A 27,388-nucleotide genomic window follows, 5' to 3' on the forward strand; every position below is an offset into this window, starting at 1 on the left:
ATATATGTTTTTTAAGGTTTGTCCTACACTGGAAAAATCACAGACCCTTGAAGAATTGAAGTTAAGTTCCTGAGGACAATTTTTAATGGGAGGGGATGTAGTAAAAGGAGGAGATTGTAAGCTCCCTGAGGGCAGGGACTAGTCTTTTGCCTCTTTTTGTGTCCCCAAAGCTCAGCACAGTGCCTGGCTTGTAGTCAGCACTTAATAAATGCTAAGTGGTGCAGTGGATAGAGCACTAAGCTTGGAGTCAGAAAGACTCATCTTCATGAGTTCAAATGTGGCCTCAGATACTTATTAGCTGTGTGACCCTAGGCAAGTCACTTAACCCTGTTTGCCTCAGTTCCTCAACTGTGAAATGAGCTGGAGAAGAAAATGGCAAACCACTCAAGTATCTTTGCCAAGAAAACCCCAAACGGGGTCATGGAGAGTGAGACACAACTGAACAACATCAAATGTTTATTGATTAATTGATTGACCATCTGTCAGAATACTGTGGAGGGGTATGATGGCCACTAGATTTTCTTCCAACTCTTAAGTTCTAGGATTCCATGATGTTGGAACTGGAGATAGGGAGGGTAGGAGGAGTTTGGAGTTATAAGAACAGGCCAAGATGGGGGAGAAGCCCAGAACAGGGAAGCCAAGGCCACCCAAAAAAATGAACGTCACAGTTTTGCCCAGGTGCCGCACCCACCGCCTCCTTCGTACTCCCTTTGACTTCCACCGGAGACCAGCAGATGCCATCGCTACCCACTCTCTCTCCTTTGCTATCTCTCTCTCCACTCCCACCCACCTGGCTGACATTTTATATACAGACCAAGATCCAGTTGGTGAGTATTTTATTTTCCTTCCTGAGGAAGTGTTTCATTTCACTCACACACTCAAGTTTGGTTGGACGGGGGTGACTTTGGGATTCAGGATTCAAGGCCCCTAAGACCTCTGCTTTGATACTGATGAAATCAGAATGAAATAAAAAATCAAGAACAAGTCTCAAAGAGCAAAAAATCAAAAGGCAACAGAGAAAATGAGGAGATATAGTTCCTTGGGCAAAGGGTAGGGGTTACCAGCTGATTTTATGGCGTATGTACATGTGTATGCATATATGAGTATGTATGTATTGTGTATCTGTGCATATGTGTATGCATACCTGTATGTGTATGTGTGTATAAGCATCAGGCCTGTTTTTTTTTCTTTAAGCAAAGTACCCACCCACCAATTCTTCATAAACTGCTCCTCTGAATGGGGCAGTGAGAAAGATGCAGGAGAGATGAAGGCAAAGGTAGATCATCCTGATTTGTCTACCCTCAGAACAGCTCTGTCAATGCCTAGAGCTCAAATTCCTTTCTTATGAGGATGACCAAGATTGGTGGTAGGAAGATGGACCAAACTTTCAGCTTCACTTGAGTAGGAGGTTGGTGGGGGGAAGGTAGTTTGCTCACCTGCCCAGATGAAGAACCACCAGGTGGGGTGAAGGGAGGTGGGGTGGAAGGCAGCTTCATTAAACTGCCTTGGGTTTAGACTCCAGGCCCAGACAGCTGCTTCCTGGCTTCGTTTCCATTTCTAGCTACATTCAGGCAGCAAACGCTAATTAAGGACCTACAAACCACATGCACTGCCCCCAGGCTTGGTTCTGGAAGCCCTTCAAAGAAGAGGTTACAAGCTTCTGCCTTCAAGGAACTTGGTAGTCTAATAGGGAGAGTTTCTTCCTCCTTGGGAGAAGACAGTATTAGTGGGAAATTCAAAGTCCCCATCCCTATCTCCAAATGCTTCCCAGTCTAAGGCCTGAAATTCTAAACCCTTAGGCTTTGAGCATAGTAAACATGGAAAAACAGAATCCCAAAGTGGAATGGATCTGAGATGCCTCAAAGTCCAAGTCATACTGAATGCATAAAGTATGTGGATAGTATTATATATTATCAACATATTTTATCTTTTAATATCATGATAATTCAGACTTCTCTGGTACAAAGGGAGGGTCAAAAACATTTAAGTAGATTTTCTGGTTCTCAGGGGCACCGTACCCAAAACCTCTACAGTGTAGAAGAGATAACTGTAATTGTTAGAAAAGTCTTCCCTTACACCTACTTTACATCTTCAATTTTCCTTATGTCTGCAACTCAGGTTCATAGATTTAGAGTTGGAAGGGATTTCTCCAGGTCTCAGTTTCCTTATTTGTAAAATGAAGAAGGTAGACTAGATGACCTCTAACATCAAGTTCTCCCATTTTTTGGATGGAGAAACTGAGGCCCTACAAGGTGGGATACAATGCCCGAGGTCACACTGGTTTCAAATGACAGAGCTAGGATTGGAACCCAGGCTACCTGACTCCAGATTCTGCACTCTGGGAATAAACAGACCATATCAGATTCCTCTCCTACATGTCAGTCCTTCAAATACTTGCAGAAAGTGATCATGTTCCCCACCTAAATCTTATCTGCTCCAGATTAAATGTCTCCAGTTCCTTCAACCAATCCTCAAGTGGCCTGATTTCCAAACATTCATCATCCTGGTTACCTACTTCTCTGGGCTCTCCAGCTTATCAAAGACCTTCTTCAATGTGCTCCACAGGACTGAGTACAAAATTCCCGCGATTCCCTGAGCTGGGCAGAAGCCAGTGGGACAGATGATTGTTTTCCTTCCTTTGGGATGCTCTATCACTTTCAATGTCACCTAAGCTCAGAGTGCTTTATTTGTTCGTTTTGCCTGCTGTCCAGAGCTTGCAGTCTCCTGAAACCTTCAGATCTTTTCTAATCAACCAGCAATTATTAGAAACCTACTGTTTCCTAATAAAACAAAACAACACAAAGAAAAATCTTTCTGTAAGTGTATATTGTATCCAGAAAGAATGGACAAAGAAAGGACAAGCTAGGCCAAAGCCAACACTAGAGAGCAGAAAGGTTTGCAGTAACCTGCAGAGAGGCCAAGGTACTAGACTTTCTGCCACTTCCCCCCGTGTTCAAACTAAAGGCTGATTTCCTTCCTAAAAGGTAAAAGGTTTGGAGGGTTGCCCAATCACTCTCCAGACTCCTTTTAAATAATTGAAGGACTTTGAGATAAATGTAAAGTGTAGCACTTGATGCTTTTATACCTTAAGTAGGAAAGGAAGATCCGAAAGGAGGGAAAAATCAGTAGGCATCTGTTAATTTACTGTATTGCCAATATAGTCGCTGTTACCTAGTACGACGTCTGGCACATGGTAAGCACTTAATAAATGCTTGCTGTTTGTTTGGTCTGAGTGTACTGGGAGAAGGGAGAGGAGAGAAAGAGCACAGAAAGGTAAGGCCATGCCTGTCAAAGCCTCACTCACGTTCCCTTTTCTGTGGGACTTCCCTAAATCACTTATTTCTCTGAACTACAGCTTCCTGATAAATAAGAAAGTTGGACTAGATTATATAGAGTTAGAAGGGACCTAGTTTCTAGAAGAGATGATCTCTAAGGTCTCTTCCACTGTGATTTGAGGTATTACAAAGGGATGATGCTTCTCAGCCAAGAACTTTTCAAGTTTCTCCTTTCCCTTCATTCTAACTACCAACCCAGTGAGTAGTTGTGCTGAGCCAGCCACCCCTTGCTGGCTGATCAACTTTGAAAGACTGTTGGCTCAGGGTTAAGAAAATACAACTAATTTACTGGATCCATTTGAGACATGAACCCATGTCTTTGATTTTATTCACACTATGCTGGAGCCTTCTAGGATGGGGCTGAGTACAAAGCAGGTGCTCCATATATTTGTAGATTGATTGATTTACTGTGGAGGAAAGGGGAGAATGAAAAAGGAACCTCGATGGGAGAGGGCCTAGGCAAGTGGGAGGTATCACTGTCTCAAATGTTTTTTCCAAACCAGTACCATCTAAATAGGATATGCAGCAATGTTCTACTTGAGTCACTTTGCAGAAGTGTGTGTGTGTGTGTGTGTGTGTGTGTGTGTGTGTGTGAACTAGGCCAGCCCCAGACAGCTCACAGGCTCTGACTGTGTGTTCTCACCGAGCCTATGTTTAGAATCAGAAACAGTTTACAAACATCTGTCACAGGAACAGTAAAAGGGTTGGCAGTCTTTCTTCAATATCTAATTCCAGGCCAGACAGAATGAGAGAGGGGAGAAGGGAAACAAGAGAAAGAAGAATAGAGAGGGCAAAAGAGAGAGACTAAAGAGAACCCTAAATCAGTACCAGCTCCTGCATTTGCTTGTTTCAGGTATATTTCAGCAGCCTCAAATGTACAGATGTCATTATAACATTAAGACCCCAGAGTCAGACAAGAGAGAAGGAGAGAATAACAATGACTCCTGCTCTCAGTGGGCTACCTCACCCCCATGGCATTTGGGATGGTGATGCCTCCCAACTTGGATGAGCCAAACTAGCCGCTCAGAAGAAGAGATCTATTAACGGATGGCCACATAAGTGAGAAGACCAACATTTTTTTTCCTGTTTTGAGAGAAATAGTCTGGGAGGAAAAGTTGTGAAATAAGACCAAGAGTTGCCCATCAGTGGGCTGGTAAATCTAGGCCCTTTCTGCAAGGTTTTATTAACTCCTGAGTACAATTCTCTCCAGAATGCAAATTAATTTAAAAGGAAACCTAATTTTAATTTAATAATTGCATAGCAGGGCTTTAGCTGCATTTATATATCACATCCATGAGCATATGATTTGATATTTATTTATATATCATCTGCATGAGCAAAGGACCATGCTTGTGAATTTTTAGGCAAATTTTCAATTTCAAATGTTACTACTATTCTCCTAGAGGTTAAACTCATTTATCTTCTTTTTCTTTTGCGGGCACATGCGCGCGCGTGTGCACACACACACGCACGCACGCAACCATACTAGTCCCACTGAAACCCTGAACCAAAAGTCAGTTGAGGGAAGGGAACTGGATCATAGCCCTAATTCCGCAATTTTACCTTTCAAGGCTATAGTTTCCTCGAATGTAAATTGAGAAGTTTGGACAAGACAACAAAATCCAATGTTAATGACTCCTAGTCCAAATCCCAGACAGAGCTATGACATCAGGCTGCTCAGAACTCATCTTGGCAGGCTGTTCTTCGGTCCCTGAGCCAGGCAGTCAGACCCTAAGATGTGGCAAACAGGGCAGCTGACCTGGACCTCATGATCTGGGGAGCCCCATGTCAGGGGGAAAGGGGGAAGGAAGCAGGTCAGTGGCTCAGGGTGCCATGTGGGAGGCAGAAGTAATCGCTAGAACTAGTCCTAAATAAGGCCCAAGATGTGCTTACACTTGGAGAGAACGTAGACAATGCCTCCCCATCTTCCCTTTTTCCTGTAGGCCATATGAGCTGCATATTACTTTTGTGGATATGAATTCTTTTCCCCCTTTAAGATCCCTACAGACTAAATGTTAGGTATTATTATAATTATTATGAGGCAGAAGAAGCCTAACCTGGTGGACAAAGGGCCAGGCCATTGAATCAGAAAGATCTGGTTTAAGTACAGCTTTTGACACACCAAATTATTTGAAGTCACTTAACCTTTAAGTACTTCCAGGCAACTACAACAGGTTAGATAGTTTACCCAACTTCATCCAAGGTTAGTTTCTACTCATGAGATGTCTTTCTTCCCATCATCGTTTTTTGCTGACAGTATCACCTCACTGAGGGGCTTTTAATCTGTACCTTCTGTTAAATGGGTGCTTACAATCATTGCCTTTTTGGATTTCTTGGTCATAATTCAATCTTATCCCCTTTTAGATCTTTGCTTGAATATGTGTGTGGGTGTACGTGGAGAGGAAAAAGAGGAGAGGAGAGGAAAGAAGAGAGGAGGAGGGGAGGGGAAGGGAAGGAGAGAAAGGGGAGAGGAGGGAAAGAGAGGGAAGGGGAGAGATTTAGGTAAGACATGTAAATTTTATATAGACATATTACATTAATATTATATATTTACATATTAAGACATATAGACATTAATATAATATATATTAGAGACAGATGTAGACTACGTAGAGTGGAGACAGGCATCATAGGTAAGACATCATATATATAAGATATGACATCTATATATGTGTGTGCATAAATGAGAGACAGAGAGAGGAGGGAGGGAGGGAGAGAGAGAGAGAGTTCTTCCTCATGTCACCAATTATTTCAACCAGTGGTTAGGATGATCTTTGCCTGACCCAGTAAGATACTAAATAGGATTAGAAGTGACATAATCCTCTCTCTGAGAGGTAAAAGGGCCTCTTTCAGCCAATTTGGGTTTCTAACTCTAGATTCAACACAGACTGATGGCACACTGACAGGCAATCTCTAACAAGTCTTTACATGCATGTAGCAGTTTGGTCTCCTATTCAAGCTTGCAAGTATTTTTTGAGGTAAGCAGGCAGGAATTGAGGAAGCTAGGTGACATTATCCAGAGCACTGGTGTGGGACTCAGAACATTGCCACAGACATTTAGTAGCTGTGGGATTCTGAACAAGTCACTTAATTGCTAAATACCTCAGTTTCTCCACTTCTAAAATGAGAGGGTTGGACATGATGGTCTCTTAAGGTTCTCTTCTTGTCCTAAATCTATGATTCCACGATTATTGATGAATAAGGAGATAAAACCCAGGTTGAGGATGAGCTCAAAATCACAAAGCAAGTTAGTAGCAAGTAGGGACTATTGTATCCTGCCTAGCTGCCTCTGAGTTTCGTAACAACTATTCTCTACATTCTTCTTATCTGGATTGTCTTTCCTTTTTTTTGGCCCCAGATCCTCTTCCTTAATGCCCCTCGTGGCACACACAGCTTAGACTTACACAGTACTGGTTACCATGACTATGAACATGTCTTCCTTCTAGTATATTTGGTCTCTCATAAGCAACTCTCCCAAATTGCTCCTTCTTAAGCTATCACCCATTATATCAATGAAAAGTTGTTCTTTAAGGACTTGAGGGTTCATTTTTTTTAATTTTAGAAAGTTTATTTGTTTTGCTGAGGGCAAAGCTGAAGTCGGTGGTCCACTCCTTGAACTCCAGAGTTTGTTTTTAAACAACTTTGTAGGTTTTTAAGAAATGAAGCTTGGGTTAAAGTTAAATTTACATTTAGCTTCTAACCTATGGAACACCCAACTCCCCCAATACAGCTGAGTTATTAATAGCTCCACAAAACCTGCTACATACTTATACTGTAGTCATACTACCTCTCCCCACATCCAGCCAACACCAGCTTTTTATGGACAGATTCTCAAAAGGAAATGAGACCTTTTCTTGACTGTTGGTAACTCCAAAGTGTGGATTTAACTAGCCCTGGGTACTTTAATAATGTGAATTTGAAACTATACTCTTTGCCCTAAGAAAACAATTAAATCCTAACTTCAAGTAATAGCCATCCTTCTCACCCTGCCATCCCTCCCCTCCTAAGTGTCATGGGAATTAGTGTATGGAACCCAAATTCAGAGATCTCTTTATGACAAGGGTCAATTTCTTGGAGTGGACAATGTGTATAAAAAATATAATGCAGCGTGAAGGCAAGCTGAGACACCCCTCCCCATCCCCAAACATTCTGGTTTTAAGCACTAACTGGCACACAACGAAGTCAATTAAAACACATCAAACAAACCTTTAAATATTAGACTTTTAAAAATATAAAAACAGCTCATTACAATTACTTCTCATTTTTTCTTCTTTTTTTTTTAAAGAGTCAAGTCCCTTCCATCTTCTTCCCTCCCTCATGGCAAACACCACAGCGAGAGGCAATGGCTAAACATCTGGGATACAGAGAGGCGCAGAAAGAACAGCTCCCCCTTACCCCAACAGAGAAAGGTCCATAACACCCACCTCTTCATCCTTTTTATTATATATAGAATGTTTTGCCCTAGAAAGAACTTTTAAGACAGGTAGTTTTCATCATACCCCACCCCCTAGTTCCTTTTGACCAGACTGAATCAAAAATTAAAAAATAATCCATAAAAATGTAGTATAAAAATTCTCTTCCATATGCTACATCACTGGGTGAGCCCGTCTGCTACACAAGGACTCACAATGGCCATTAGCTTCATCTTCTTTAAAACAAAACAAAACAAAAAAATGAATCAAAATAAAAATGAAAAACCATCAAAGCTCCTTCTGGTACAAAAAGTGGCAATAGTTGGCCTGAGTCAGGCTGTTTCCAATTTCAATCTGTAGGAGCCAGTAACCAAAGTGACTGACTACTAGGAGCCTATTTTGACCAAAGGGAAAGTGACTCTTCCAGATGTACCCCCAGAGGCCAATAAATCCCACCCCACCCCCCCTTTTGAGAAGTGGAGGAAAGAACAGTGGATGGGAGAGGGTAAGAAGATGCTGTTAAAAAGACCATCCATTCTAATTCTTGATTTTTATTCAAATACAAAAAAAATTAAAGAAAAAAAACACACATTAGTAGCTATTTTCTCTGGTAGCTCCCTGAGCTGAGTTTGCTATGCTTCCTTTGAGATTATTCCTCTTATAGGCTGTGTCCAAAGCTTAAAAGGGGCTGGAGCAGGAGTTTGTTGGGACTTTCTAGTATCTCCAAAACATCCAAAAAGAAAGAAATAAAGAAAAAGAAAAAGAACAAATCCACAGAAAATCGGATTGCTTCTGCTGATGTTCTATTGGTAGCTGGCATCCCGACCCACATCCTGTCAGCCCATACAGTGTTCAAACATTTGACTCACACACTGAACAATTCACATGTACAACAGGAGGAACAATGCTGACCAGTGGATGCCTTTTGTTCAATCTGGTTACCAGCTGTGGGTCCAAAAAGGCTTTTTTTTTTCCTCCCCGACTGGTCCAGTTCCCCACCCCCAACCCCTTTGCTCCCACAATCCCTCCCCCTCCTCCCTCCCAGATAGGAACTTCTTTAAAAAAAAAAAAGCCACCACCATTAGTGGATTACAATTACAGCAGACAAAATACACAGCTAGTGTACCCGGTAGGAAGGAGTCCCTTCCTTTTCCCTCTTGTCCAGTCTTATTTATTTGTCCATTATTTACATTTTTCACAAGTCTTGTGCACTGCACAATTGGGGGAGAGGGAGGAAAGCATCCCCTCAAAGAAAAAAAAAAGGCCATCCACTACAGTGCCACTGAAGCGTAGACAAATGAGAACTGAATAAAAAGAAAGTGAAAGAAGGCATGATTTGTGAGGGTTTCCTTGGGTGCCAGAGCTGAAAACATCCAAATAAATCCATTTGCATCATCTGCCAGGATTTTTAAGAGAGGAGGAGGGGGGGAAAAAAATCTATCCAAGTTGCTGAAACGTATCAATCCATGCACATTAGTCCCAGACCGTGACGTGGCACATCCCCTCTCGGCTTGCCAGAGAAAAAGGCTCTGAATGCATGACTGCCTACGCTTCATTCTGCCGACATCCTTCAGTGGGTCCTTGCCCATTGTATTGTCAGAGCTGGGTCTGTTTTTCCCAGAGTTTGACAGCCCTGTTAGAATCCTTGTTTAGTAGATGACCTCATAAACTGTGGCCTTCTTGTCACCAGAGCCTGTTACAATGTATTTGTCATCCGCTGAAATGTCACAACTCAAGACAGATGAGGATTCTTTAGACTGAAGAAAGGAGAGGGAGAACAAGGATTAGCAGGGAGGAGATAGAAGAGGGGGTGGGGGAGGGGAGGTAGAGGAATCAGAAGATTACAGTCTATTTTCTCAGTTGCTCAGTTTCAATGCTATATGAATTAAGATAAAAGCCTCTCTGGAGCTCCAATCTCTACCATTTGAAAGGAACTCAGTAATACGAGTAAAATTTTTAAAAATCTACCCAGAAATAGACATAATGCTCTGAAGAGCCAGGTTCATGCTCCCCATAAACACAGCTTCTGTCTCCTTTCATAAGGAAATGGGCTAGCTCATTAATTAGGAATAATATGATCTTTAAAGTTAAGGCAAGAACAAAGTTAGAGAGGTTTCCTGGGTTTTCTATAGTTTCATTAAAAAAAAAAGTTAGACATAAGAAGACTGCCTTCATCTTAACCAAACTTGTCTAAAACAGCTTTTGCTTTGATTCTGAAGGGGCCAATGCATACCCAGTGTCTTAAGTTATATTGTTCATGCCTGTGACAGATGGTCAACTACTTGAACCTTTCCTAGCATTATTCTAGAGCAGAGGGTCTGTGGAGAGATTTCAGGGGTCTATGAAATTGGTTAGGGGAAAAATATGTATATTTTGCTAACCTCTAACTGAAATTTATTATTTCCTTCAATTATGAGTATTTTAAAAAATATTTTCTAAGAAAGGCCCACAGTTTTAACCAGACTGCCAAAAGAGGTACATGACATATCAAAAATTAAGAACCTCTGTCCAAGAAAATTTGAGGGACAGCCTCAGATAAATGGGGCAGAATTAAAGGGCACACTGAGCTGCCTCTTTGCTCTCAAAATCGTTGGGTGGCCTCTGGCCAAGAGCAAAACAGTTTTGGCTATTTATAGGGAAGTCTAATCTAAGCTCCCCTAAGTCAGTACAAACCCAAAAGCGACATTGCTTTAAGGTATGCCGGGGCAGAAAGTTGGGGGAGGGGGGAAGAGTGAAATGTATTCAGGGCTCTTCTCTTCCAAAATATCTATGTGTACAAGTTACCCACAATGGCTCTACATCTTCTGAGCCCTGTACCCTTTTTTGTCCCTGTTGTCATCATGCTGACAGGTAGGATGAGGATGCAGGAGAGCCACCATACCTGGAATATGCTAGCACCATACGGTGTTCTCCAGGCATTGAGAAGATTGTCTTTCCCAGTGCTCACGAACCATTTGCCTAAGTGACAAAAAGTGAGAGAAGGCTCAGTTTGTGGCCTATTGTCCTCAGAGGCAAACCCAGACACCTTGCTCCTCCCCAATGCCTGCTCCAGAGGGATCAAATACCCAGTGTGTAGGAAACTACCCATGCAAAGTAGTTCACAAGTGCATGTGAGTGAGAAAATGAGATACGAAGATATATTCTTCCCTTCAACAAGAGAAGGGGAAAGGAGAGTGATTTCTGGCAAATATATTCATGAATTTGTTTTTTGTTTTTAAATATCAACAAAATTGACTGGACCAGGTTGCTGTTGGAACTACTTACTTTGTATTTCTAGGAGAGAAAATGTGAATGTCATAAAGAGATCACTGACCTTGACAACGAACTGAGGGGCTGCTGTTTCTAGTCTTAGCTCTGCAGCCTAGTGATCTGTGACCTCTTACCCCAAAAGACACCCTCCTCTTTCTAGGCCTTAGTTTATCTGTTAAATGACAGAATCTCTAAGAACTTTTCTGACTGTAAAACGCTAGGATTTCTCTACTGTTTGTAGTTGTTGTTATCATCACCCTTGTGATGCCACTGGTCCTCTTGGAGAAGGAAGGAAGAACAAGGATTCCTCTATGAAGGTTACTCGAGTTGTTTTTAAATTTTTTAATTATGAATTTAAACACAAATATGCCAATATTTTATAAAGAGCAAAAAAGGATTATATAAGAAATCCTCAACTTCTTTTGCATCATTTGCAAAAAGTATAAATTAAATACAAGGTAGTAACAAATTACTATTTGTGTCTCCTTAATGTTTTGTTTCCTTTTCTTCTGTTTGTTTTTAATTTGTGCCTTTTCCTTTTTTAAGTTGGCATTTCCCTGAGTTTCCAAGGCTGTGTTATGATTACACATAGCCATGAGCATGTGTAAACAAACACATGTATGCACACTTTCAAAACAGGAGGCAGCCTAGGTCTTCATGCACTTGACTTTATAGATTAGAGTATTAAGAGCAAGAAGGGACCTCAGAGGCCAGTACTTCCCAGATAAAGAAACTGAGGTGCCCAAACTCACACAGATAATAAGTGGCAGAGCTGGGATTTCAACTCAGATATTCTGACTCTCATTCTAGCAGTGCTCTCTTAACTAAACCAAGAAGATTTAGTCACACAAATCAAATCAAGCCAATGGTTTGGTTAATGTCATTCCTTTTTTCAAGGTCTCTTAGCTAAGCCAAAGAGGCAACACTTGGCAAAGAAAGTCTCCTTGCTAGGGTAGGTCTGGTGGGTCATAAGAGAGAACTGATAGTCAAAGAACCTCAAGAACATCTGGGGGGTGGGGAAGGAATGACTGAGTGACACCCTACGCCCCCATTTCTTACCACAGTAGGCAAATTTCAAGGACAGCACACAGCTCTCATGCAGGTGCAGCTGGTATTTATCTGGTTTGGTGTGATGCAACACTTCCACATTGCTGCTCTCCATGCCCACAGCCAGCCACTCCCCAGTGGGGCAGTAGCCTAAGGAGAAGATCTTTAAAAGGGAACAAAAAGGGTTTCAACATTGAATGTGAGTGAGTCTGCCGGCCCCCAACTAGGTCACAAGGAGTCCCCTTTCACCACAGGTCCCACAAACACCTCCAATCTTATTTTCAAACAACACCTTATATCTGGAATCTGTTACTCCCTTCCCCAATCCCGAAACAGCCACCACTTGCCAAAGACACATCTCTTTTAACATTTTGCACAAGGCTGGCTGAAAAACATCTCCCTCCCCTAAGTTTTCTGGTTGATGAGATGAGATCTTTAGGTTAAGATCCTCCTTCCAAGATAATCCCTATTATGAGAATTGGCTGAGATTATGCTTTGACAGGTTTAGAGCCATATCATATTCAAGAAGAAAAGGAAGCTACTGCTTTGTCTGGTTTTCCTAAATTTGGAGCATAAGGTGGATCTGCCTTTATTTCCACTGCAAGGGGCAGAGGCCAACATATGGGAAGAATGGTGGCAGAGGGAAGGGGGTTAAGAGACTTCCCTATCCATCAAGGTGGTTCACTGAAGCCAAAGCTGTAAAATTCAGATCTAGACCTTAGCGTGTTAGAATCAGATACAAGATTTTAACCTAATTTCCAAAGAGCTTCCCCCTGTAAAGTGAATAGAGAAAACAAAAGCTCATAAGCCACTAGCCCTGACCTTTAAAGAATGGAGATAAGTTTTAGTTATTGTTTTATGTACGTGGGGACCACTACAATATCTGAGCCAAATTACAAGCATGTCAAAGTCAAAGAAGAAATGAAATTGGGCACAAGTAGGCTGCAGCAAACTTCCAATGATGACCTACATTCAAGAAGTGATCAAAGGGAAAGCTATCTTCAAGGAAATGTGTAAATGGGAGGTAGAATGGTCATATGGTGAGAGGGAGACATTAACACAAGGACAGGTCCAGGCCAAGTGTTCCACTGGTACTCAACAGTTTGATATACACATATTTATACATGTTTTCTGTATACACATTTACAATTTTCCTAGTAATGGTGATGTCACATGCATGAAGTTTAATGTATGTGTGTGTGTGTGTGTGCACGCGCGCGCGCACATGTTTGTTTCAGTAAATCTAAGATCATCAGCTCTATCTACCGTTCCCAGGTACCAGTGGACCAAATGACTCATCTACCTGTTAACTAACATTTGTACCAAATGGTCAGCCTACCACCTTTTTCAATAGAGGAAATATCCACCTCTTCTGAGATCACAGATCATAATCTATTCAACTTGCCATCAGTGCTAGATTCAGTCTGTATGTAACATCATCAGTCTGAAGAAAACAGACACAATATGTATGATAAACACACAAACATACATAAGAGACCACTTTAAGAGAAAGAAGGTTCCAAAGACAGACCCTTTTGTCTACAAAGTGTAAACCTTGTCAGCTGCCTGAGGGATTTGGAGACTCACCTGGGAAGTGAAATCATGTTGCTGTAGCTGTCTGCCTTCCCGCAGGTCCCAGGATCGGACTGTGTTATCTAAACCACCTGTCCACAACTTGGTGCCATCATGGGAAATATCTATACAGCTGGCACCATCTGTGTGGCCCTGAAATTGCCTGAAGGTGCGTAAAGAGAAAGGGAGATAAGTGAGGAAGAAGAAAGAAATCAACCTGGGGGGATCACAGAATGTTACATCTTGAAGGAAGTTGAGGGATGACCTTTGAGTTCAATCTCCTCATTTCGCAAATAAAGAACCTAAGGCCCAGAATGGGGAAGGGGTTGGTCCAAGACTAAGCTGTCCAGACAGGAGAGCTGGAAATCACCAAATCATCAGGTTTCCTGACTGAATCTAGTATTTCATTCTACTTTACCACCTGACCAAGTTAGCTTTTGGACACGATATCCACCTGAGTCAGTACATCTGCAGGTAGAGTTGCACACAGAAAGCCAGCCCCCAAAACTGTCCATTTCACTTCTGAATAGCTCTAATTTTTAGAAAGCTTTTCCTTACATATGAACAACCTCTGCGGGCAAGGATCACAGATTTTAGAACTTGAAGGGTTGGAAGAGGCCATGTGGTACAATACAAACCCCGTCATTTTACAGAAGAGGAAATGGAAGCCCAGAAAGTTTAAGTGAGTTCACAGGTGTTAAGCCATATTTTTCTTCAAGAAAAATCTATGTAAAATCTAAGTAGACTCAACATAAATAAATAAACCACATGGATCCCATATAATGCCATTTGGTCCAGGACTTCACAGAGTAAACACTTGATGAGGAAGAATAGGAGGACCTGAATGATGTACAGGCCGGACAGCCAGAGTAAGGGAAAGCTGGTTCCACAACACAATACCTGAGGAATAAAAGCCTGAATTTCTCAACGTAATAGTCAAGGCTCTCTATGTTTTGGTATGGACCCAGCCTATCATTCCAGCCTTATTGCCTACTATTCCCCTATACATGGGGCTCTTAAATTTGGGGCCTTTGAACTTTTTTAAAAAATTGATAATTCTATTTTAATATAATTGCTTTCCTTTATGATCCTATAATTTTATTCTATGCATTTTAAATATCACTGTGACAAAGCATCCACAGGCTTCAGCAGATGGCCAAAGGTGTCCAGGACACAAAAGAAGGTTAAGAACTCTCTGCTTCAACCAGGTCTATCTACTCCATGCATCCAGAACACCATATGCATTCTGGCCTCTGTACCTTGGTATACCTAAGCGATACCACATACTGTTCTTCCCACCTAGAATGCCCTTTTGCAGTCCCCCACCTGACTCCCATCTTGCTGAGCCCAATCCTCAAGCCCCAGCTTAAAAAAAATCTCATCTTCTCCATTGAAACCTTCCCTGATCACCCCAAACTGCTGAAGTACTTCCAATCTCCTTGTACACAGTATTTTATGGTAAATATCTGTATTCAGTTTTCTTGCACGTGTACTTGCACGTGCATAAGTTCCTTCATACTTGTAGAGTCCCTACCATAATTCCTTCTAAATTAGGTACTCCTTACCCCCACCAAAAAAAAAAAAAAGAATTAGACATTATATAAATCACTCAATATGGTACCTAAAACCATGAACTACATGGTTAATAAAGTTTTTTTTTAAATGAGGCTAATGATGGGGGTGGTAGAGCCCATCTCTCTGTGCTGCCACAATCTAGTTCCTGTCCTTACCTGACCAGGGTTTGGTTGTGAAGGTCCCAAACAGCAATATTCCCATCACTGCAGCAGGAAAAACAAACTTTGGCATCAGGGCTGATGGCCAGGGCATAGCAGGCTGGGGCAGAGGACGTCAGCTCAGCTTTGATTCTAGGGGTAGGGGATGCCAGGTCCCAGATGGTCAACGTACTGGCTTCACCCCCCACAATAAGTGTGCGACCATCGGGAAGTAGCTTACAGGAGCGGATATAGTTGTCTCGATTCTGGAGAAAGGAGGGTAGAATATTAGCAGTTTGGGCTCCCTCACTCCAGGACCACAACGTTAAAAATGGAACATAATTCCTATCACCTCTGAGAATTCATTGCTGCTTTATATGCTTTCCCACCCAACCCCTCCACCCTTGTTGTTTACCATTTATTAAGTAAATATATTGTAGAAGGCCCATGTTTGTCTGGTCTCCTCCCCAAAAACAGGCAGCATTTTTCCAAAATCAAAATAGGAGCTACCTTAAGCAACATTTCTTTTCCTCCCCTCCACTTCTCTTCCTCTCTCCCTCCCTCCTTCTTTCTATGTTATGAACCTGCCTATGTGCTAGAGATGAAAAAATTTAAAAAAAAAAGGGAAGCACAGTCTCTGACCTCAAGAAACTTACTGAGGAGATGTGCTAAATTTTTGAAGGATGAGTAGGATGTGGACAGGAAGAATACATTCCTAGCAAGAGAGAGCCATGAACAGAAGTATAGAGAAAGGAATAAGTATGATAAGCAGGCTGAGATGATCAGAGGACAGGGGACTGGATATGGAAAGAAGTTGTGCATTCCTAGCAAACAGAAGAGAGAAAAAAACTACCCCCTGACCACATTAGGCTTATACTCTAAAGAGTTCCTTACCAAGCAGTCAAGCTGAGAAATGGGGCTTTTGCTTCCTGGTTGGCTGATGTCCCAGATTTTCACACATCCTTTGCCTCCAGTGTAGACATGCCGGGTAGGGTTGCTGATGGTCACAGCACATACCACCTCCCCATGGCTCAGCGTGTTGATCTGTCTTGCATGCCGAGGAATCCCAGGCCCAGCTAGTGCATCATGGGGAAAGGGGACTGGCTGCATCTGGCCATCAGCACTCACGTGGAAGGAATAAGCCCTGAAAGAAGAGGATGCCCAGAATACAGGGGTCAGATCCAGATCAGAAACCGACACCACCTTATTCCCAATCTGCATCTAAAAGCTATCAATGGAAAGCAGCAGATTTTTTGGGGAGGGGGGCAGAGGGAGGGAAATTATTTCTCTTCTAGGTATTTATACATAGAAACATACATAAAATATAATGTGTTGATTTTTTCAGCTAAGACCCAGAAAACTTTGCAACCAGAATGATAATAAAATTGATTTTAATTGTCCCTTCTCAATTAGCTCAGTGTAAGTCTTATTTATTCACTTTGGGAATTATCTATTGCAGAATTTTTTTGTTCCCCCTCCCTCTGTACACTTGTTCTCCATGTTTACCCACTCTTTAAAGGCTAACTCAAATGCCAACTCATCCATATAATAAGCTTTCATTCCCCCACCCCTCATATGGGGGTTGGTAATGACCTTTCTCCCATCCTTTTAGCTTTTATGCTTTGCACTGTTCTAGTCCACTTATCATGTCATATCAAATATTACAGTTATTCCTTTTCCTATCCTCAGCTGGGATTTGGAATAGGGGATCCCCATCAACAGCATTTGGGGCCACATTTCTTAAAATTGGAAAGACAGCATGGAAGAACTGCAAGAAGGCTAGTGAGGGTGAGAGGACCCAAGTTCTAGTCCTAGCTAGGTGACGTGTGTACATGTGCGCGCGCGCGCGCGCGCGTGTGTGTGTGTGTGTGTGTGTGTGTGTGTGTGTGTGTGTGTGTGTGTGTGTGTGGTTGGGCCACTCACTCACTTCCCCTTTCAGGTGCTTAGTTTCCTCAATTTTAAAATTATCAGAAGACCTCTAAGGTCCCTCTCTTCAGATTATTAACCAAAAAAAAAGTTCTCCAGTTTGTAATGGGGTGGCCTAGTTTTTCCTAACACTGACTCATGGTGCTCTGAACAGAGTTCAAATCCTACCCTATGCCCAATAGGATTTAGCAAGAGCCAAAATCTTACGGCTTTCCTCCAGGAATGGAAGCAAGGCTTGAGGGCAGTCCAGTGGCCCTCATCGGGGGGTGGGGGTCAAAACCAACCTGTGAAACCAACATAAGGCATTAGCCTTCAGCAAAAATTACAACACCTCACATTTAAACATTTTAAGTCCTTTTCACATTTGTTACCTGATTAAGCCTCATAATCACCCTTGGGGCTGGATGGGACAGGTATTAATGTCCCTGTTTTATAAATGAAGAAACTGAGGCTCAGAAAGTTGGTGACTTGCCCAAGGTCATACAGGAAATTAGCAAACAAAACTAAGACCACAACCCAAGACGATGAGCCCAGTGCCTTTTCTAGTTAATACCCACTTGTCTTTCTACCTGAACTAAAAAACACCCGGGGAGGAAAAATGGCGCCACTTACAAGGGATGTCAACAGGTGAGCTACTGAAGACCAGGCTCACAAAGCCCTTCTTTCACCTTTCCTTCACATACCCTTCCTTCAATGTGGCAAAATCTGGTGAATGTCACTGAGTGCACACTTGCTCCATGTAAAATGCAAGAGGGTCGAGACAAGAGAACCTCTGCTCTCTAGAGAAATTTCCCCTCCTTTCACTCAATCAATAAGCACTTATTAGACACCTACCACATGTCTGGCCTGCTAGGCACTAAAGATACAAAGAATGAAACAATCCCTACTTTCTTTTTTTTTCCATTCCCTACTTTCTAACAGCCCAAATGTCTTCTTCATCCCTTCTGCCTATCCACGTCTAACCCATCCTTCAAGGTCTTGCTCAGGTCTGACTCCCGCAGGAAGCCTGCCTTGACTACCTCTACTATGTACATGGAACTTTTCTTTCTCCAAATTCTTACAGTACTTACAGTCCCAATATATATTCTAATTATCATCATCATCATCATCATCATTCTCCAATTGTTTTTATGTGAATGAATATCATGTCTGGTCTCCCCCAAAGAGATAAGAAATTTCTTGTTTCACTAGCATAAGGGCCAGGCACACAATAAATAACTGATGACCAACTCCTGTTTAAAAAAGAAGTGTTAACACCTCCAAAAAGACCACTTGTCTAATGTATTAATATGATAAACACAGATGATGGTTATAGTCATACGCATTTCAATAACCTTGTGATATACTGCTATGCACAATTTACAGATAAAGAAATTGAAAGGTTGTGCACCTTGCCCAAAGTAATATTATCTCAAACACCCTAGAGTGAGGTCAGGAATATTTTTAAGGGCTGGAGATATCATACTTAAATATCCCTTATAAGGCATAACCCATTACAGACATATAGATCAATACTTCCAACACAACTTCCAACGTCCCCTAGTTCTCCCTTTAGAAAACACCTCTTCTACAGCCTAGGGTTGCCAGTTTACTTAGTCATATAAGCCTTGGAACTGGAGGAAATCTTAAAAGGTCACCTTATTTATCTCCTATATTCCAGTTCTCCACATGGACACGCTCCCTAAAATTTGAAGCCCCCAACCCCAGAAGTGCTGAGAACAGCCCATGGTTGAGTGGTCGTCTACCCCAATCAATGCTAGCCCAACAACACCCCATGCCCATTGAAAGGAGCCAAAAGTTCTACGTACAGCTCCAAAGCTCACCATTGGTGATCGACCATAGGCAGCTGCAGCGGCAGCTGCGGCACTCATCTGAGGCGGGAGGTTGTGTAGGCTTGCGTAGGCCCCTGGGCTGGTGAGTGAGCCATTCATCTCATGATGGCCCATCATAGCAAATGGAGTTGCATAGGAGCCAATAGAGATGGGAGTCCGGAGAGTAGATGCTAAATGGAAACAGGAGATTATATATTAGAGGGCTACAGTTCCAAGAAACCCTTCACATCTCCCACCTTCTTCTAACCACTTTGATAATCCTTCCCCTGAGAGGCAGTGTGACTAGAGAAAGAACCTTGAAATTAGCAACACCTGGATTTAAGTTCATCCTCTCACACATACCAGCCATGTGACCATGCAATAAAATGTGAACAGCAAGCTACTGGAAAACCTAACTCACAGACCCCTTCCCCACCCTCTTTCACTTCCTCCAATATGGCATAACTTGGGGAATGTCACTAAGTAACACACTCGCTCCAGGCAAAATGCCATATATACTCTGGAAGTAGAAGTGTGAGAACCTGGAATACTTAGGGCTGGAAGGAACCTTAGAGTCAAATCCTCTCATTCTACAAAGAAGGAAACTGAGACCCAGAGAAGTTAAATTACTTATCTAGTATCAACATTATATAGTGGCAGAACTGGGATTAGAACCTAATTGCAGAAAAGGTGCCAGGCCTGCACTGATGGTTCCCTCACTTGGGAGTTCCCTAAACCAACGAAATCACAGGTCCGGTTCCTTTCCCTGGTTAGATGTGATGGCCTCTGAGGTCCCTTTGAGTCTATGAACCCAAGCTCTCCCTTTGAAATCCAGGCCTCTTGGAAATTTTCTCTGGTAGAATCCACTCAACTTCAAACTTTTATAGATAAGAAAATTAAGATACAGAAACATGAGACCTACAGCCACAGAAGGAGTTAACTGCTTATTGGAGCCAGAATCTAACTTTTCCAATTTCTAGTTACGTGCTTTTTCTACCCACAACCTCTTAAATTACAATCTTTTGCATTTGTTGGCATATTCCTAAACTAAGCATTCTGAATTATTTCAGTGGGTCTGTCCTGGATTTCCAACTAGGGTTCAGGCTGCCCCAGGACCAGAAGCTAAGACTACCTTCTTTGGATTTGTTCCAAAGGTACTTTATCTATGAATCACTGTAAACCAGATCAGATGTTAGGTGACCCACGCCTTGAAAAATCCTCACCCATGTCTCTGTCAGGAACACAAACCCAGGGAAGAACACCCAAGAAAGAAGACTCTTAATTGCCAATGACCACCCCCCCAACACACATACACACCCCTCAAACCCCAAGGGCCCACATCTCTACCTAGGGGATCCATGCCAGATGGTTTGCCTGGCATCGATCTGAGCCCCGGAGTCGAGCTTGTTCCAGGAGTTGGGGCATCATTTCTTGGAGTTGGTGTGTTTGACTTGAGACCAGGGGTAGAGGATTTATCATTCTGGAATCAAAGGGTAAAGAAAAAGGAAAACATGAAGAGCCCCGCTCCTGTGACAACAGCCTACAAAAGCCAGCTTCTTCAGACAGTGAATTATGCTCACCCTCCCTTTCCACCCACTAAGAAATAAACCCCAGAGTCACTGAAGCTCTTTCTGGGTTACTCGAGAAATCTGCATCTACACCCCTCCTCCCGCTGCCAGTCATGAGCACATAAGGAGCAGCAAACACCACCTACGTGACCAAGGTCTTTTGTCTTAGAAGAAGGAGTACTACTGGAGGAAGCGACCGAGGCAGGGCTATTAGGAGCATCCTTTTTCAGTCCTCGGGTTTTATCTATCCCATTTTCAGGAGGGGAGTGGGCTGGACTGACCCGGGGTGTGGCTGGATCCTAAAAACACAAGAAATGCATTTATAGCAACCGCTAAGGTCAAGTGTTCAAATTTATAGTTGCTAGATGGGAGAAAGAAGGAGAAGTAATTGATCTGGACTTGGTGAAGTCCAGACCCTGAGAAGAGACCAGGTTCAGGGGTCTCTACATTCCTACAGACATTTTGGAGGTATAACAGAGAGATCTTGGAATACTAATTAAAGCTAGAAGGAAGCTAAGAGTCCAAACCCATCAGTTTACAGATGAGGAAAATGGAGAGGTGAAATTATTTGTCCGGGGTCATAGAGTTAACTAGTGGCAGATCTGGGATTAGAATCCAGGTCTCATAACTCCAGTGGCCAGTGTTCTTGCCATGATATGCTATCTCTAACCTGCTGGGATTGATTTTGGGAATGACCACACCTTCCTGTAATTATGAGCAGGGGCCTGCTTTGATGGACCAAGGAACTGGTCAAGGACATTTTTCCTTTAGTTCATATTTTAATACGCTTTTAATGATCTATTTCAGAAGAGAAGGCACAGCTACCTATCCCAGAACCCTCAAAAACTCCCATTTTTAATATATCTAAGAATCACATTCTTCCTTAGAACACAAGCAAGAAGCAGCTTGATAGGGGTACAACTCAACTCTGCTTAGACAGAGATTTAACAAGAAATACCAATCTGCAGTTTTCATCTTTCCCTCAGCTCAGGAGCCATGGGATCTGATGCCCCTTTTAACACGATTTACATGTGGTCACTTGTCTCTGCTATGGTCTCCAATCAGCTAAGGATTCTCAGAAAGGATTTCTAATCTTAGTCCTTCGTAAAAAACAAACAAAAAACAAAAAAAATTCATTTTCTTTTTAAATGTCCCATTTACAACAGAGTCTCTTACTCACCTCATTGGATACGTCTACCACAAGGTCATCGCTCTTGTCCCCATCACTATCCTGCAAGGTAAGAAGAGGTAGGTAAGAAATGGGAATACCCTCCATGCTTACCTCTGATAGTTTACACATCATCCCTTTCCTTCAAAACACAGTCAACTTCCACAGGACACCTTCCCTAATTAACCATCCATCAATCTGATTGCTCTTACTCTGCTATCTCCCTTTTAAATTCAGTTTGCTGCATACTGATTTGCACTTTAACCCTTTCCCTGCCTTAGTTACAGATAACATGTTCTGCAGCCTCCCCATCCCAGACTATAAGCCCTTTGGGGCCAGGAACTGTGCAGAGTGACCACTCAAAAATGTTATTGAGCAATGATACTTTTGCTCATCTCCTCACAATAAGGGGTTGAGGGTGGGGTCACAAAGCATTAGACACACACACAATAAAAGATAAGCCAAAATATAAGCAGGAAGTGTGGCATCCAAAGTAAGAAGGCCAGATAATCAATGCCACTGGAGCTTAGGAAGGCAAGAGATAAAGAGAGCAGTATCTGAGCTGGGTGGTGAGAAAAGGCTCTGCAGACTAGGATGGGACTTGATCTGGGTCTTAAAGGATGGGAGCAGAACACCTGAGTAAATGGGCAATGCTGAAAATGAGGACCGGACATATCCTGGAGTCATCTCTTTCCAGGAAGGAAAAGGAGCCTACTTCATCAGTATCCAAAGGATATTTGCTCTCCCTGAACAGAGGCTTCAAGATCACTAAAATGAACTTTGAAGAACTCCAGAGGATAGTTTTAAGATAGTTTCCCTCGCCCCCTCACTTCCTCTGCTAGAACAGAATGGAGTACAGCCACGTCACTGCATTTAGGAACAAGGTCCTTCTGAATAAGGAGTATTTCTTGTCCCTTGAGAAGGACCCCATCTCATAACCACAGTCTGGGCTCTATTGTCCTGAGGGTCAGTGAGGTTCTATTACAAATGATGTCTATAGTCACTGGTCTTGGATTGTGTGAGTGGCCCCTCAACACTTTTGGATACAGAGTAAAACTATCAAGGTTAGTTTCTGGTGGGGAGATTTCAAAAAAAATCTTAAAAACCCCCAAAAGGGGAAGAGGGCACCCCCATAAATGCAGAACACCACAAAAAGAGCATTCTACACAAAGCCATGAACAACCCCTTCATTCTATTTGTTCTGTATTGTTTTTAAACAGCATGTAATAAATTCTACACATTACTTTCAAAACTTGCCCTACTCATGTGGGCTGCCTTCTGAACTTCCTTATACTTCTCTTCTGTGAATCATTTTGAAAAAAAAGCTACAATGGCTTATTTTTAACTATCACTGTTGCCACCTTTTCTTTTGAGGAAGGGTGTGTGGGGGAAACCTTTGAAGACAAGATGGCACATTAGGACAACATGCAGTTTGAGGGCTGGTGTGGAAATGAAGGCAATGCTGGTAAAAAGCCAGCTATAGTCTCATCTGAACTGATGGGCAATGGGAAGAGGGGGGTTGGGTAGGAGAAGATGCATGAAAACTTCAGCATGAGCTTTTTATCTCTAGTGGAGAGAGCCAGTTGCCTCTCCCATCTACTCTTTTCCAGGAGGCCCTATGGATTCTAGCTAGTCGCCTCATCCTTGAAGCAGCAGGGCCTCAAGGCTACTGCCCTTGGGACAGGGCCCTAGGCCTTTCCCCCCATTAGCCCTTCCACCCCAAAAAAGATGACAGTCGCACCCAATCAGACCTACATATCGACTCATGCTGTCTTTTTCTTCTGCTTTCCTCTTCTTGGAGTCGATGCCATAGTCAGCAGAACTTCGATGCTTTTCACTAGCCCTCAAGCTTTCAGAAGGAGACACCGAGTTATTCTGAAACAAAGAGATTGGTCTTGCCATTAGAGATATTTTTTGTGCCTAGCAGGTAAGTTAAGAAGAATTCTGTTATTAGCATTGAGTATATAGGTCCATTTACACAATACATTGGTGCACATGCCCATGAATTCACAAACACACATGTACACCTTTTGTCTACCCAAGTCTTCCTGTAGAAAAGTCAGAACTAGAAGCCTCAGGTTACAAATACTCTCCCTAGACCAGCTTGCTAGCATTTTAGTCTAAATACCTGGTGGGAATATTGCTAAATTTGTCAGCTATCCATACAGAAATGCAAGTGAGAAAGGACACACAACACACATACTCTTATTCCTAAAGAAATCCAAGTTGGCAGACAATCATTCATGTTTTCAAGATGGAAAACTAGGGTGCCAAAAGGTCAAGTGATCTGTCCAAAGCCAAGGAGCAACAGAGACAGGAAACAGAGCACTGGGCCCAAGAACACCCACTGCTGTTGCCACGGAAGGAATCCAGGCTTCCAAAACTAGCACCTGGAATTGTGGGGTCAGAGAGTGAAGAAAGAGCAAGGCTAGAAGATGCAATGGCTAAAAATGAAGGCATTGTTCCTGAAAAAGAAAATCTATTCTTTTGCTACAAAACAAAGAGGTGCAGTGTGGTAAAGTCTTTAAGAGAAAAACACACAGTGACGTGTTTTCAGGGAAGATCTTACTAAACCAGTATAATATTAATGGACAGGAAGACCTCTCCATGATGATTAGAAGAACTCTGGGAGCTGAGCAGGGGGAAATCGATGGGAAGTGCTATTAGCCAATGGATTATTTTGCCTGTAACAATAACATCACACCCAGTATCATTCTAGGGGTAATTTTGGCATTTGTATTATTATGTATTTTATATTTCATATATTCATATTCAGTGTTTATGTTTCATAACATTTCAGCATTTCATCTAGACCCCATGACATTTCTTATGACCCTGAAAGATAGGACAAAACTTGCACTAGATTGAATAGGAAGAAATAATAATAGTCAATAGTAGATCATATTTCCATAGTGTTTTAAAATGGACAAAACAGAGTGGACAAAAATGGTCACTTGAGGGCAATTCCCATTCACCCCCAAAATTTTGTGGTGGTGTCCCAGACCTGTGTTTTCATTTCTGTGGGGAAAACTTCCCTGCACAGATATAGATCAGCAACTCATCTGTAACTTACAATTTTAGAGAGTTGAGGACACTGAGAGGTTAAGTGACTTCATCCAGAGTCACAGAGCTAGTAGAACTTAAAGGCAGGACTTAAGTCTTCCTGACTCTGAGGCTTCCCCTTGACTTTGCCTTCTATTAAAGACCCACACCCTGGCTCATATACATAGAGAGAGGGGACAGTGAGAAAGAGTGTGTGTGTGTGTGTGTGTGTGTGTGTGTGTGCGCGCTGCGGGGCAGCACAAATGATGCTGTGGTAACAGGAGCAGCAGCACAACAAATTCATTTCCTAAGCCTGTTTCTGTGCAAATCCTGTCCCTGCCAAGTTTCTGCCTGGAGCAAATTAAAATGGCAGAGTTATAAAGCCTTGAACAGAGAGTGGAGGTTATAATGGAAAGTGCAACCCAACCTTAACTACAGCAGCACAAACGGGCAATGCTCTAACACAGATGCAATTCAATTAGTTCCTACCAGCGCTGGCAGAAATTACCATCATTTCAGCTCTTCTAACAGGGGCTGCCACCCCATGCTAAGTAGAAATGTTTCTAAGCTCTTCTGCTTCTCTTTTCAGATGGGGAAGAAAGGGAGAACCAGAGCAGCTCATGTTTCTCCTCAGTACCCAATAAGTAGCTTTGGATAACACGGAGTCCTTTCTTCTCATGCAGTCAGCTGAAAAACCTTGCAACTACCAGAGAGTCATGTCAGGCATTTAGAGGCATCGATCCAGTCCGCCTTTTGTCGGCAGGCAGCCAAAAAACTAAGTATTTTTTATTGCTTAGGCTAGGCAAGGAAATATGAATGAATCTATCTGTGATTATACTCCATATTAACCCCCATCGGGAAAATTTCCAGGGACCAGCCCCTCCACACACTCTCTTTCACCAGCACCACAAGCACCACCAGCCTCCCCCTACCTAGTCTGAAATATTTCTATTCCCTTTTCCCCTCCTCCTTGGATGACTTGCCCTTTCTCGATGACCCGGCTGCCAAGGGACAGATTAATGCCCTCCCTAACCCCACCCCAACACACACCAACCCCCTCCTCTCTTCCCTCTCTCCTCCCCTTCTCCCTCCCCCAGCTCAGATGGCATTTTGATTCATCTTCGTCTGATCCTCCAAAGGCTCATTTGTGGCCTTTCTGCTCTGTATGCCTGAAGTGCATGGATGACAGGAGATCTATGCAAAGGGAGGATTTTTAGTGGGGTAGGGTTTTTTTCTTGGTCCCCTTGGGGGTTTCTTTTTAACAAAAAGTTTTCATCTAACTGGGCATAAGGCCCAAAGCAAAAACAAATACGTAAAATAAAAACAATAATAGCAATATAACAAAAAAGGAAAAGGGAGGGGGGACTATGGGAGGGTAGGATTGGGGAAATCTATGAAAGTTGGACTTCCCAAGAGTCTTTAATATTTGCACAGTGCTTTCATATACAACATTTCATTTGAGAGGTAGCATGGGGGCAAAGCAGAGTGATGGACTTGGTGTCCATGAACCTGGGTTCAAATCCCTGCCTGTATGACTGCACAAGTCACTTCACTCCTCTAGGCCTCAGTTTCCTCATCTGTAAAATGAAGAGTTTGGACTAGATCACCTCTAAGATCACTCCCAGGACTCAATCTATCTACACTCTTCACAAACACCCTGGGAGGCAGCAGTCATGTATTCTTATCTTGTAGATGGAAGAACTGGAGACCCAGATAGGTAAAATTATTCCCTTCGATGTCACACACAATAGTGACAGAGATGGGACAGGTAATTCCCTGATTGCCAGTGCCTTTTCTCATACACCACATTGCTTCCTCCTTAGGGAGGGGGAATGGGGGGGTGGAAATAGGGAGGGAAGGGAGGTTCAGTTTATAGAGGGTTGATAAATCTAAACATTGTTCTCTAGCCAGGTTGCTAAAATGAATTCTTTCCAATGAAACCAAATGAAAAGACACAAAGGGAGAATGGCTAATAGAGAGATGAAGGGTTCTTTTTTTTTTTTAAAGGATGGGGGTGGTGAGGAACCTGCCCGAGGCAACGATTGTGAGCAACCAATGTTATTTAGATGGTTAGTTGACTGCTTGACCTTCCAAGTCCTACTTAACACAAAGTAATAACCAAAGCCATCCCAACAGATTAGATGGCCCAAGATAAAAGAACAGTGATCAGAAATTAAATAGCTTTGCTAATCACTGGAGGATTTTTCTCCTCATCTACAGACTCTAGTGCACTCACTCTGGAGGCTTATTCACTTGAAATGGAATCTCAGGGCCTCTGTAATCACAAATATTTAAAAGGAACCTTAGAGCTAGTAGGGCTGGCACCCCGTAAAAGGCACCCTGGAAGGACAATAAGGGTTTGCTAAGATTCCCTTCAACTAAAGTGAAGCTGAATGGGAGGGGATGGGGGTGGTGATGTGCTCTTTCTCGACAATCATAGGCTGCTTTCTCCCTTCAAGAAACAACAGGATGAGAATGGAGAAGATGGCCTTTGAAACTTTCAGAGCAAGAAAAGAGCATGAATACACACACACACACACACACAC

General features: G+C 42.5%; 1 protein-coding gene across 10 annotated transcripts in view; it reads right to left on the reverse strand.

Moving 5' to 3' along the window:
- Positions 1 to 7,542: 7,542 nt before the first annotated feature.
- The window catches only part of TLE3 (TLE family member 3, transcriptional corepressor), a 59,226-nt gene continuing 39,380 nt past the window's right edge, over positions 7,543 to 27,388 (reverse strand). For 4 of the 10 annotated variants that reach the window (XM_020982157.2, XM_020982147.2, XM_020982130.2 and 1 more), the window contains exons 9-20: positions 23,556 to 23,675; positions 21,813 to 21,863; positions 20,779 to 20,931; positions 20,412 to 20,544; positions 19,062 to 19,255; positions 17,461 to 17,537; positions 16,222 to 16,471; positions 15,346 to 15,593; positions 13,631 to 13,778; positions 12,056 to 12,206; positions 10,629 to 10,705; positions 7,543 to 9,504 (exon numbers count right to left, since the gene is read on the reverse strand). In XM_020982157.2, the coding sequence (XP_020837816.1) occupies positions 9,397 to 9,504; positions 10,629 to 10,705; positions 12,056 to 12,206; positions 13,631 to 13,778; positions 15,346 to 15,593; positions 16,222 to 16,471; positions 17,461 to 17,537; positions 19,062 to 19,255; positions 20,412 to 20,544; positions 20,779 to 20,931; positions 21,813 to 21,863; positions 23,556 to 23,675 (1,710 nt within the window). In that variant the 3' untranslated portion in view covers positions 7,543 to 9,396. Of the gene's footprint in view, positions 9,505 to 10,628; positions 10,706 to 12,055; positions 12,207 to 13,630; positions 13,779 to 15,341; positions 15,594 to 16,221; positions 16,472 to 17,460; positions 17,538 to 19,061; positions 19,256 to 20,411; positions 20,545 to 20,778; positions 20,932 to 21,812; positions 21,864 to 23,555; positions 23,676 to 27,388 lie in introns of those variants that run through there. The other 6 variants (XM_020982176.2, XM_020982166.2, XM_020982139.2 and 3 more) reach the window with 4 other exon arrangements.

This window comes from Phascolarctos cinereus, unplaced genomic scaffold, assembly GCF_003287225.1.
Source record: "Phascolarctos cinereus isolate Bilbo 61053 unplaced genomic scaffold, phaCin_HiC Scaffold_3;HRSCAF=262, whole genome shotgun sequence".
Lineage (NCBI taxonomy): Eukaryota > Metazoa > Chordata > Mammalia > Diprotodontia > Phascolarctidae > Phascolarctos > Phascolarctos cinereus.